The sequence below is a fragment of the Puma concolor genome, chromosome D1 (genome assembly GCF_028749965.1).
Source record: "Puma concolor isolate L17-30 chromosome D1, mPumCon1.1.hap2, whole genome shotgun sequence".
In the NCBI taxonomy this organism is placed as follows: Eukaryota; Metazoa; Chordata; class Mammalia; order Carnivora; family Felidae; genus Puma; species Puma concolor.
In genome coordinates, this window is record NC_141676.1 from 14,237,117 (window position 1) to 14,250,134 (window position 13,018).

At 37.2% G+C, this 13,018-nt stretch overlaps 1 protein-coding gene across 1 annotated transcript; it reads left to right on the forward strand.

Moving 5' to 3' along the window:
• The first annotated feature begins 5,582 nt into the window (after nucleotides 1-5,582).
• LOC147576476 (olfactory receptor 5T3-like) lies at nucleotides 5,583-6,596 on the forward strand. Its single transcript, XM_086676390.1, has one exon. The coding sequence runs from the start codon at nucleotides 5,631-5,633 to the stop codon at nucleotides 6,594-6,596; it is 966 nt and encodes a 321-aa protein (XP_086532516.1). The 5' UTR covers nucleotides 5,583-5,630.
• Nucleotides 6,597-13,018: the final 6,422 nt, after the last annotated feature.

A 13,018-nucleotide genomic window follows, 5' to 3' on the forward strand; every position in this document is an offset into this window, starting at 1 on the left:
TTTAACTTTACATGTGTGAATATCCCAATTATTTTTATTTTTATTTTCATAATTCTTTCTTTTTTGATAAATATTATAGAATTGGCATGTCAATTCCTGCCAAAATACTTGTTTAGCTTAAATTGGAGTTGTATTAAATTTATAGATAAGTTTAGGATTGCATTTAATGAAGAGATCAATTTTTCACAGTTGAGCTGCCTGCCAATATCATCCGTTTTTTAAATTCCATTTTTATAAACAATATTGCCTATCTAATAACTTATAATCCCTGAGTGTGGTACCTAGGCATCCATATTGTTTCCATAATTTTTCTTTTTTCTTTTTTTAATTTATTTGAGAGAGAGAGGGGCGGTGGGGAGAAAGAGAATCCCAAGTAGGCTAGGTACTGTTAGCACAGAACCTGATGCGGGGCTCAAACCCATGAACCATGAAATCATGACCTGAGCCAAAATCAAGAGCCAGACACTTAACTGATTGAGCCACGCAGGTGCCCCTTTCCATAATTTTTCTAAGAGTACTCTATGTAGTCACTACTCTATATTAGTATATAATATCTCAAATACAAGACAAAATCCTATAACTCTAATTTTTTTACCTTTATCTCTGCCATTTTTCTATTACATAGAATATTACCATTTTCTGTACTCTGTGCCATCTCTCCTGTCAATAATTCCTATTCATGTAGTCACATCTTATCTTTCTTATTTAACTCTCAAGGAGCTTGAATGTATTTCTCAGACCACTTGGAAGAGTAGCATTTTAAAATTTATTGAAAATAAAATAATCTTTATTAAATTATTATGAAGTTTGCCATAGGTTATGCTTTCATATCACTTCATTATGTCCATGTTTATAGGATTTTGAGGGAAGCAAATGGGTTTTATTTCCAGGAGGATGATATTGGACTTTAGAGAATTTAAGTCATCAACCCAGTGACATACAGCTACTTAGTATCAGAACCGGGACTATCTCCCATTTCATTAGCTTTCTTTTCCTCTGAGGGATCATTTCAAACCAGAGGCCAAAGTGCATGTATGTAATCATTTTCACCATGTAGTTCATCATCCAGAACTATTCACTTGTCTACAATGAAAAAAAAAAAAAAAATCATCTTCGTACTTCTCTGTCCCAGAAAAGATTTAGTGCATTTTCCTCTTGGGGCATCATGGCAAACTTAAAACCTTGAGATGGAACCTAAACACGTTATATTCACAGCGAACCCTAATGGCAATTCATTTCTACAGGTAAGAGGAAAGGTTTTTCATAACTTACGAAATATTTTAGTAATTAGACCTTTGAGTTGGAAACTAGAGTATATGCTTCAATGTTCATATTTAAGAGAGAAGATGCTAGTCAATTAGTTAACTCAAAGTTATATTGACAATTGATCACATGCCTTTCGGGGAATATAACAGGAAAAATAGACAGGCTTCCCACGTATTTTGGTCAATAGAGCTGTAAATTAGAAATTTGCTTTAATGTTCTTGATGAAGGATTATGGTCAATATAGGGACAATAGAATTGAGGGGCTATATTTAAAATTTAAGAAAAGTATTAAATGGAGGTAACATTAACTATTAACCAGCTAATGTATATATGCAACTTTGAAATCACAATGTATTTTTTTTTTTCTAATGGACGGGTGCAAACAAATTTTAAGTTTTATTTTACTACTGAGCCCACTGATCTAGCAAATTTAGTGGGGTTTTTTTTCATGGTCTATTCATAGTTAATTGCTTAAAAAAAAAGAATTCCAATGTGCAAGGATGCTCTCTCATTGATTCTACATGGTAACATTTCCAGAATTATGGCATCTCATAATGTAGTTTTAATATGGCCAAGTAGAAATAGTGTAGAGTCTGAAGTCATAGAAATTGAGGCTTGAATCCTGTATCTTTTAAAAATTTTTTTTTTTTTAACGTTTATTTATTTTTGGGACAGAGAGAGACAGAGCATGAACGGGGGAGGGGCAGAGAGAGAGAGGGAGACACAGAATGTGAAACAGGCTCCAGGCTCTGAGCCATCAGCCCAGAGCCTGATGCGGGGCTCGAACTCACGGACCGCGAGATCGTGACCTGGCTGAAGTCGGACGCTTAACCGACTGCGCCACCCAGGCGCCCCTTGAATCCTGTATCTTTTAGAAATTATGAACTTGGTCGAGTTATATGTCTAGTTAGGCTTCAGTCTTTTCATCTATAAAATGACACTGAACTATTCAGTTTCTGGGTTGCTATGTAGATTGTATTAAATACTGTGCACAAAATGCCTGACTCTTGGTAGCCAGGTCATGATATACAGTAGCTAGCATCGTAATTTTCCTTGTTGTTGAACTGGGTGTTTGTTCCCGTGCGTGTACTTTTTATGTTTGACCATGAGTGCAGAGAAACTGATTTTATTTTAGTCTTCCAGATGGATCGTGCTTTGTTAAAAACTCAGGATCTCTATTTTTGTCTCTCTGGCCCCTAGCAAAGTGACATAGCGAGACATCAACACAGTCAGTTCTAGTTTTCCTAAATTTCAGTTAATAGAAGTACCTGCTGTAAAAGCAGTTTGGTATTTTAAGATATTATTACCATGTAACAAATATATGCATAAATTGAAATGCTTTGCTTCTGTTTGGGATCCATTAACTGCAAATGCTTTTATTTATTTATTTATTTATTTATTTATTTATTTATTTAAAGTTTATTCATTTTTAAGAGAGAGAGAGACTGAGTGTGACAGAGGAAGGGGCAGAGAAAGGAGACCCAGAATCTGAAGCAAACTCCAGGCTCTGAGCTCACAGCACAGAGCCCGACTTGGAGCTGGAACTCAGGAACTGGGGATCATGACCTGAGCTGAAGTCGGACGCCCAACCGACTGAGTCACCCAGGTGCCCCAAAATGCTTTTATTTAAAAAAAATTGATGGTATAATCCTTATTTATTTTGTTGGAGTTAAATAAACTCGGAGGTCACATTTCATTTGTATGCATCTTTTGCGTATGATTAACACCTTAAGGTGATTCAAGATATTTTAACACATCAGGTCAATCAACACTCTGCAGTCATCATACAGAGGTAGTTGAACAAGATATGCCTGAATATGCCTAGTTATTCTTTGGTTAACGAGGAGAAGTAACTTTTCCAAGTTCACATCGTCACCAGGTGGTTTTAGAGTCCATATGTGATGTTCTTAATCTCCCACAATTATCTTATCTCAGGCACATTAGTTAATTAAAGGCTAGAATTGTCACGTTGTTGACATTTCTTCTGTGTATATGAGTCAACATGTATTTTGTGATGGGTACTTTTAGTATACTACCCATTGGTACATTTTTCAAATTTGCTTGTGTGTTTTGTTTTCACTATACTTATTCTTACCTGCTTAACTCCTATTTTGTATCTGACTCTTTTTAGTAAACATTTTTGTTTGTATTCCACGGATTTGAGAGGGAAGAGAGAGAAGAGGAGAACAGTTTGGGAGAGAAAGAGAGAGAATAGGAATTTTTTAAATAGAAATGTATTTTTTGTGCTACTCCAAACACATATGAGAATTATGTAAGTTATCTGAATTTATTAAAAAAATCAGATTTTAACTTAATTATATATTTTTTACTCTCAATTTTTCTAAGAATCAAATGAGCATTTTGGGGTTTCAGAGACTCACCGTAATGAATCTATTCTATATGTCAGAAATATATCTGAAATATATATGTCAGAAATATATCTTGTGGAAGCACAAGAATGTCTGAGAACGTTTCTGGGAAAATAAAGACACGTGCTTTTCTTTTCTTTCTAACAGTAGCCTTAACTTATTTATTCGTTACAGATGTGTGGATATCTCAACATAACAAAACTGTGGCATATTTCACATCATGCCTATAAATCATTTGTAAGTGAGTAAATCCAGCATGGCCTTATGTACTGTGCATTTTTTTTACTCTTTTTAAACACTTTTTGGTTATAACATGCCAAAGGAAAAGCAAAAGTCACCATGCTGAAATCTGTCCCTTAAATATGATGAATCCAATAATTAATTGTGTTTCAATAACCGACATTTCAGTCCAGATTACAGGTGTCTCTTTAACTTCTTTTTAAGTTTCATTTATTCGTTCTCCACTTAATGAGAAAGAGTATGATGCCATCAAGAAAACAAAAAAATTATTTTGTGATGCAAAAAGTTCAGAAACAATTTTATTATCTACTGCCTGGTGACATTAATTTCACAGTTATTTTAGGAACTCCATTAGCAGCTATAACATCAAAAAAATGGACAGAATTTCTTTTTGATAGAAATATATCTTAAAAATACATCCAAGGGTGGGGCACCTGCGTGACTCAGCTGGTTAAGTGTCTGACTTCAGCTCAGGTCATGATTTCATGGTTCATGAGTTCAAGCCTCGCTTCGAGCTCTGTGCTGACTCCAGCTGAGAGCCTGAGCCTACCTCGGATTCTGTGTTTCCTTCTCTTTCTACCCCTCCCCTGCTCTCCCTCTGTCCTATCTCAAAATATAAATAAACATTAAAATTTTTAAAAAATATATATCAAAGGATTTTGTAGTAATAATCACATAAATTGAAAGATAAAATTTGAGGGGCGCCTGGGTGGCTCAGTCGGTTGAGCGTCCGACTTCAGCTCAGGTCACGATCTCACGGTCTGTGAGTTCGAGCCCCGCGTCGGGCTCTGGGCTGATGGCTCAGAGCCTGGAGCCTGCTTCTGATTCTGTGTCTCCCTCTCTCTCTGCCCCTGCCCCATTCATGCTCTGTCTCTCTCTGTCTCAAAAATAAATAAATGTTAAAAAAAAATTTAAAAAAAAATTAAAAAAAAGAAAGATAAAATTTGAAAAAAAAATAGCAGTATCATAAGCCACAAAGGTCAAAATGAACAAATTAATGATGTATATTTTGAGAAGAAAAAAACTGAAAGAAAAAAAAAGACATTGCACTGTTTATGTTTGAAAATAAGGTCCATCTATCTCCAGAATATTCTGCTATTCTATTCACCCATGCTCTGGAATTGAAACCAATGGAACAGGATAATTGTAAGAAAAAATAATGTAAACAGTTTTTCTGGGAAAGACAGCCTTGTACAAGTTCAGATGTGTAACTTGTCTCATTTACTAGTCATCTGGAAACATGTTAAATAAATAATTTCTAGAGAATTTCTCACTTAAATTCATCTCAAACTTGTGATAGAATATGCTTACTCCCATTTTAACAGTTGGGAATATTAGAGCAAGGAGTTTGAGGTGCATCGTAGCCAATCCAGAACCAGTATTCAGATGCGTACTTTCCATCATGATGTTTTAAGACTCAAATATGCCTGTTTATTAATCATTGTGAATTTTAAGATTATGTGATATGAATAGAAGACCGCAAAGAATTTAACTGAAAATGAATTAGACAATAAACCATTTCAATCAACAGAATATTTTCCACTTGATAAATGCACTCAATGACTGAATATAATCATTTCGTCCATTTATTTAACAGCGAAATGCAACCACTTGGGTACAATATCATTATCACCGCCTATTTTATCACTGCCAAGGAAATCTTTATACCCTGCTAAGAAACAAATATGAGAATATGATTGGGTGGACTCTATTTTCACAAGATATTGCCTTTAGTACCTAAAAATAGAAAGTGAGATGTCAGGGTTCCCATCAGATTTAAATTTACACAGCATTCAGATGGAAAATGTGACCAAAGTCACCATGTTTATATTGACGGGTTTCACAGATGATTTTGAGGTGCAAATCTTCCTCTTTTTACTATTTCTAGCAATCTACCTTTTTACTCTGGTAGGAAATTTGGGACTAGTTATATTAGTCATTGGGGATTCTCGGCTACACAACCCCATGTACTACTTTCTGAGCGTATTGTCTTTCCTGGATGCCTGTTATTCTTCAGTTGTCACCCCAAAAATGTTGGTCAATTTCCTCGCAGAGAATAAAGCCATTTCCTATGTTGGATGTGCAGCACAGATGCTTCTCTTTGTTACTTTTGGGACCACAGAATGCTTTCTCTTGGCTGCAATGGCATATGACCGCTATGTCGCCATCTACAACCCTCTCCTGTACTCAGTGAGCATGTCACCCAGAGTCTATGTGCCACTCATCGTTGCTTCCTACGTGGGTGGCATTTTGCATGCTTCCATACACACAGTGGCCACATTCAGCCTGTCCTTCTGCGCATCCAATGAAATTAGACATGTCTTTTGTGACATCCCTCCTCTCCTCGCCATTTCTTGTTCTGACACTCACACAAACCAGCTCCTGCTCTTCTACCTTGTGGGCTCCATTGAGATCGTCACTATCCTGATAGTTCTGATCTCCTATGGTTTCATTTTGTTGGCCATTCTGAAGATTCATTCTGCTGCAGGGAGGCGGAAAGTCTTTACTACATGTGGCTCTCACCTAACTGGAGTGTCAATATATCATGGAACCATCCTCTTCACGTACGTGAGACCAAGTTCCAGCTATGCTCTGGACCATGACATGATAGTCTCAACATTTTACACGATTGTGATTCCCATGCTGAATCCCATCATCTACAGTTTAAGGAACAAAGATGTAAAAGAAGCGATGAAAAAATTGGTAAAAATTGGTTCCTAAGTAAAATACATTTTCAACACTGGGTTTCATACCAGTCCAAGTCTCTTTGCTCAGAAACTAAAGAAAATGTCTTGATTGCAGTAACAGTGCTTGTATATCCTAGAATATTTTCCAACAAAGCATTTATCAGCCTTCGAACACAGCATTTTACAAATATAGATAATTTTTATAATCTGTTTACTTTTATTGTGTTCAACTGGATTCATATTAAATATTAATTGATGTAAGTGTATTGTTGTTGTCCATCATTGCGGAATGTGATTTGCACTCACTACTACTATGGCTTATGTTCTCGGGATCCTATGGATTAGAACACGTTCACACCGCTGATAGTCCTTAGCACTCATTATGAGGTTACTTCTCCATTCTGGAGTCCTGTGAAGACCTTCTTAATGTTACTTCATTTTCCTTAATTTTTTTTTTATTTTTAAAAAAAAAATTTTATTAATTTTTTTTAATGTTTATTTTTTTTTGAGACAGAGAGAGACAGAGCATGAATGGGGGATGGTCAGAGAGAGAGGGAGACACAGAATCTGAAACAGTCTCTAGGCTCTGAGCTGTCAGCACAGGGCCCGACGCGGGGCTGGAACTCACAGACCGCAAGATCTGAAGTCTGAGCCGAAGTCGGACGCTTAACCGACTGAGCCACCCAGGTGCCCCCATTTGCCTTATTTTATAGTAAGATCCATCCAAGCTTATTGCCATGGCATTTCCACTGTTTGGCTCAACATTATATATCTTTATTCCATTATCAGAATCTTTTCTTATTACTGTCCAGTCATAGAACAGTAACATTTATTGATAGTGTATTTATTTTTTAAAAAAATTTTTAATGTTTATTTATTTTTGAGACAGAGGGAGACAGAGTGCGAGTGGGGGAGGGGCAGAGAGAGAGGCAGACACAGAATCTGAAACAGGCCCCAGGGTCTGAGCTGTCAGCACAGAGCCCAATGTGGGGCTTGAACGCACGAGCCATGAGATCATGACCTGGGCAGAAGTCAGACGCTTAACCGACTAAGCCACCCAGGCACCCCCTATTGATGGTGTATTTAAGTGTCGTGAAAGACAAATAGAAATAGAGCTGAGAGAAAAGCAACAACTGTTGAAATATATAAATATATGTATATATAATATGTCTGTGTGTACCTTATATCTACATTATATACATACATGATATATAAACATATTATACATACATACATCATATATGCATTTATGTATGTATATATGGTTTGTGTGAGTGTCAGAACAAAAAATGGCAAGTAGTGGGGTGCCTGGGTGGCTCAGTCGGTTAAGCATCTGACTTTTGATTTCAGCTCAGGTCGTAATCTCACAGTTCGTGAGTTCGAGCCCCGCATCAAGCTCTGCGCTGACAGCTCAGAACCTGGAGCCTGTTTCAGAATCTATGTCTCCCTCTCTTTCTTCCCCTCTCCCACTCATTCTCTCTCTTTCTCTCTTGAAAATAAACATTAAAAACATCTAAAAAATAATTTAAAAAAAGGCAAGTAGTGGAGGGATGCCACAAAAGACATGTATAATTTCATTGGATGCATGGAAAGACAGGCTGAATGTCATCACTGTGTGTACAAAAGCATGCAAAATGCCACCACATAGGAAGAAACACTGAGTGTGTTACATAGACTCTGGGTGACATGCTCACTGAGTACAAGAGAGGGTTGTAGATTGCTATATAGCAATCGTATGGTTTCTTGGTTGAGACAGTTAGAGTTGCTCCCACTTGGCTTTTTCCATCATGATAACCCTAACTCACATGTCAGGAAACCAATGTGGGGATTCTTCCAGGGGCTCAGTTTTATTCCAATTACACATTCTGGAACTGGACAAGTTCCAGAGGATGGGCCAGGGACACACTGTCCTCACTGCAACATCGGCCAGAAGTAAAACTCCATTGATCACCTGACTTCCACAAGCCCCTCCCTTGACTCTTGGATCACAAAAACACAAACACACAGTGATATTTTGGGTCTTCTGGAATTATCATAATCAGTCCAGAACTAGTATCCAGTAGTTCCCAAAGACCTGGTTATTTCTTTTTCACTAATGCACAGTTACCCTGGTAAATGTCCAAAGTCCCTTTGGCAAAGGCTTGGAGAAAGATTGATAGTTTAAATTTTTTGGTAATATGCAAGGTTCATCCCTCAAGGGTACCTGACCTCCCTTCACTAAAGAGGTTCTAGGGCTAAAATCTTCCTCAGTTCACAAACTGATTGCTGAGCTCCCACAATGACAGTTTTTATGATTCAAGTTAGACTTTTTTTTACTTAACCTGCTTATACAGATCAAGTCAGAATTTAGTGTTTTTCATCTGTTTCACTTCTAGAAATACCATGATCAACTTGCCATTGCCTTGCTTATAAATGGGCAAGACTATTCTGATTGCTGCTTTGAGTCCACCGTCCTAGGGGGTAACCACATCCCTCTGTCCTTGCAGGTGGATGCCTCCACTTGGACTCTACCTCTCCAGAGTGAATGCTGTCTATGCAAATGGTTATGTAGCAATATCTATCCCAAACAGGAAACTTCTCATACAGGAGATGCAATGAGAGAAATGGAACGAAGCCTGCTAACTTTAGGAAAACTTTATATGCCTGTATTAAATGTTTTCAAGTAAGAAAACTTTAATTAAGCCATAAAGACTTAGGGGCACCTGGGTGGCTTAGTCCACTAAGCATCAGACTTTGGCTCAGGTCATGATCTCACATTTTGCAAGTTTGAACCCCAGGTCAGGCTCTGTGATGACAGCTCAGAGCTTGGAGCCTGCTTCAGATTCTGTGTTTCCCTCTCTCTCTGCCCCTCCCCGCTCATGCTCGGTTTCTCTCTCTCTCGAAAATAAACAAACATTCAAATTTTTTTTAAAACGTACATAAAGACTTTAAACCTTCAATAAGGTTATTTTTGTAGGTAAGTATGTAGAAAATCTTTGTGATAATTGTCTTTACAAGTGTAGTGCAGCATTTATGAAAACTTCCATACATTAGTGATGACTAAGACCTGAATAAAAAAGTTTCTCAAAATCTCATTCTATTTATAAATGAAGGACAAATGTAAAAAAAAAAAAAAAAAAACAAAACCTCTCAGTGTGTTCATTTAAGCATTTTTGTATGTTACTAAACTATCCTTAAGTCAAAAGAAATGGGAAAAAATCAGAAATACTGATTATGAAAACATGAAGTGCTGAAATATGAGTGATTCCACTGACATAATATTCACTGGAAAATTTGTACCCAAATGATAAAGCTAGAAAGAAATAGCAAAGTGATCAAGAGAGAGAGGATAGATTTTAAAGGAAAAATGTAAATTAGAAAATCTAAGACAGTACCTAATAACATTCCTTTTTCACATGCATCCCTTCATTGAGTTAAATAAAATGTTTTTGACAATTTCTTATATACACAATTTGTTCATTTAGGGAATGTTGATTGAGCCACAATATGTGTGAGATAAAATTCCAGACACATATGTCTGGAAAATAGATCAGACAATAAATCAAATATAAATTAAATGCATGTTATATGAAATTGTGATAAGTGAAAGGAGTGTATTTAAGAAGGAAAAGAATATGAGGATATTCAAAGGAAGTAAATTCTAATTATCAGAATGTAGTCAATGAACTCCTCACTAAGAATAGGCATTTAAAAACAGGAGTTATGTGAATGACAGCCCAGAAAACCTTGCAAACAGAAGGAAAAAAATGCAGAAAAATTGTTGGGGCATATATATTGTGGTAAAAGATTATCTGTATTTATACAGTTAAGGTGTTATTTATATTTAATGATCCCTCTTTAGGGAAATAGCCTTAAGTAGTACTCTGTGTTCTAAGGAGATCATCTTATTGGAACCAAAGGGATTCAACACTTAAAATAATAATAATAATAATAATAATAATAAGGGCTCTGGATTGGCTCAGTTAAGTGTCTGACTCTTGATTTTGGCTCAGGTAACGATCTCATGGTTTGTGAGTTCAAGCCCTACTTGTGGCTCTGCACTGACATTGTGGAGCCTGCTTTGGGATTTTCTGTCTCCCTCTCTGCCCCTCCCCAGTCTCTCTCTCTCCCTCTCTCAAAATAAATAAAAAAATAATAGTGATGATGGTGATGATGATGATAATGAAATGTAAGAGGGAAGGATGGAGGGGCACCAGGGGGGCTCAGTCAGTTAAGCATCTGACTCTTGGTCTCAGCTCAGGTTGCAATCTCGCGGTTTGTAGGTTAGGGCCCTGTGTGGAACTCAGCACTGATGCGTGGGCCCTGCTTGGGATTTCGTCTCTCTCTCTCTCTGCCCTCCCTTGCTTGCTCACTCTCTCTCTCTTTCAAAATAAGTAAAAATAAAACTTAAAAAAAAAAGGAAGGAAGGATTGAAAAACACAACCACTTACAATTAATTAACTTTGAAGGACACATGTCCTTGCAATTAAAATGAGGTCTGTTGGAAACAGGGCTAAACATGAGTATAGTTGGGATGGTTCTTTAAAAAAAAAATTAATGCTTCTTAGTTTTGATAGAAAGAGAGAGAGAGATCGATCACTAGCTGGGGAGGGACAGAGAGAGAGAGGGAGACACAGAATCTGAAGCAGCTCTAAGCTGTCAGCACAGAGTCCGATGGGGTACTCAAACTCACAGACCATGAGATCGTGACCTGAGCTGAAGTCGGTGGCTTAACCAACTGAGCCACCAGGCACCCCTATGCCTTCGTTCTTGGGTCTGGGCACCAAGGAGTAGTGGCGTCTGTAAGACCATAATAAAGTGGTAGTGGTCAGAAGAAAAGAGAGCCAAAGCTGAGTCTATACCAGGTTAGTAGGAAAGCCCATAAAGTTGGGCTGCAGCTTAGCTCAGCTTCCACCAGCCAGCTATAACTCACTCTCTGAATTGTGCTTGTTTTTTGTTGTGCTTGTTTTTTGTTGTTCTTGAGTTTAAGTATAATCTTTTTTTTTTTTTTTTTTAATTTTTTTTTCAACGTTTATTTATTTTTGGGACAGAGAGAGACACAGAGCATGAACGGGGGAGGGGCAGAGAGAGAGGGAGACACAGAATCGGAAACAGGCTCCAGAGCCTGATGCGGGGCTCGAACTCACAGACCGCGAGATCGTGACCTGGCTGAAGTCGGACGCCCAACCGACTGCGCCACCCAGGCGCCCCGAGTTTAAGTATAATCTTGATCGGTGCTAACGTCTGGTCTCTGTATTCTATGAGGCAGAAAAATGGATTTAATGTCCATGCTCTGAATGAAATAATGAAAAGAGGAGAGACGTACTCTCACAAGCAGCGACACCAGGGATTTAAATATATTATCTATGGTCCCTGCTGTCAGTGCATGGATTTAAGGATGGAGCGGAGTTATTTTATCAGGAGTCAGATACCAGTGACTCAATGGAAGTGGACTGGGATTAGGTGAGCTTGTTTTTTTTTTTTTTTCCCAGTGATGTGGTATTTGCTCAAGCTATACAGATATGATCTTCAAGTTATGTATAATTGCAACTATGGGAGACTACCCAGTTTGACTCATATGAGGATGAAAGGTAATACTATACATTTTAAAGTAAAGATCACATATATATGTGACTCTGTATTTATATATATGCTTACAAATAATAAATATATGTATGTGTCTATATGCAAATATATCTATATGTAATGAATATATGCATGTGTGCACATGTACATGCATGCACACCCACATATATATATGTGTATATATATTTGTATATATACATGTGTATGTGTATTGGTATATATACATGTGTATATGTATTGGTGTATATACATATACATATATATACACACACACACCGATATTCATATGTTGAAAATCTAACTCCCCATACCTCAGAATATGACTATATTTGACAATAAAGCCTTTGAGGAGATAATTAACTTAAAATGAGGTCGTTAGAGTGGACGCTAATCCAAGATCACTGGTATCATAAAAAGAGATCAGAACACAGAAACACAGAGAGGAATGACCATGTGGAGACAGAAAGAGAAGACCACCATCTACAAGTGAAGGAGAGAGGACTAGGAAGAAATTCACTCCGTTTCACCTTCAGACTTACAGATTCTGTAACGGTGAGAAATAGGTTGCTGCTGTGAAAGCCACCAGTCTGTGGCACTTTGTTATGGTAGCCTGAGCAAGTTAATACAATCAGCCTCAGCACAGATGCCTATGTATTTACACATGTGTGTATAAATGTATGTGTGCGCCTGTGTGTATTTCCGGATGAATTAAGGAAGAAGCAAAGGAATGACAAAGATTTTCTACATATGTGAAAAATGTACAGGTGAGATGTGACCACAATCTTTAATAAAAATATATAGCAAGAAGACAAAGACACAAACTAAAGCAAAACATTTCTATTTTAATATTGAGATGATCAATAGCATTCATAATTTTTCTCAATTTAATGG

Coding starts and splice junctions, on each gene's coding strand:
- LOC147576476 (XM_086676390.1), top strand. CDS start 5,631: ATGTCAGGGTTCCCATCAGATTTAAATTTACACAGCATTCAGATGGAA.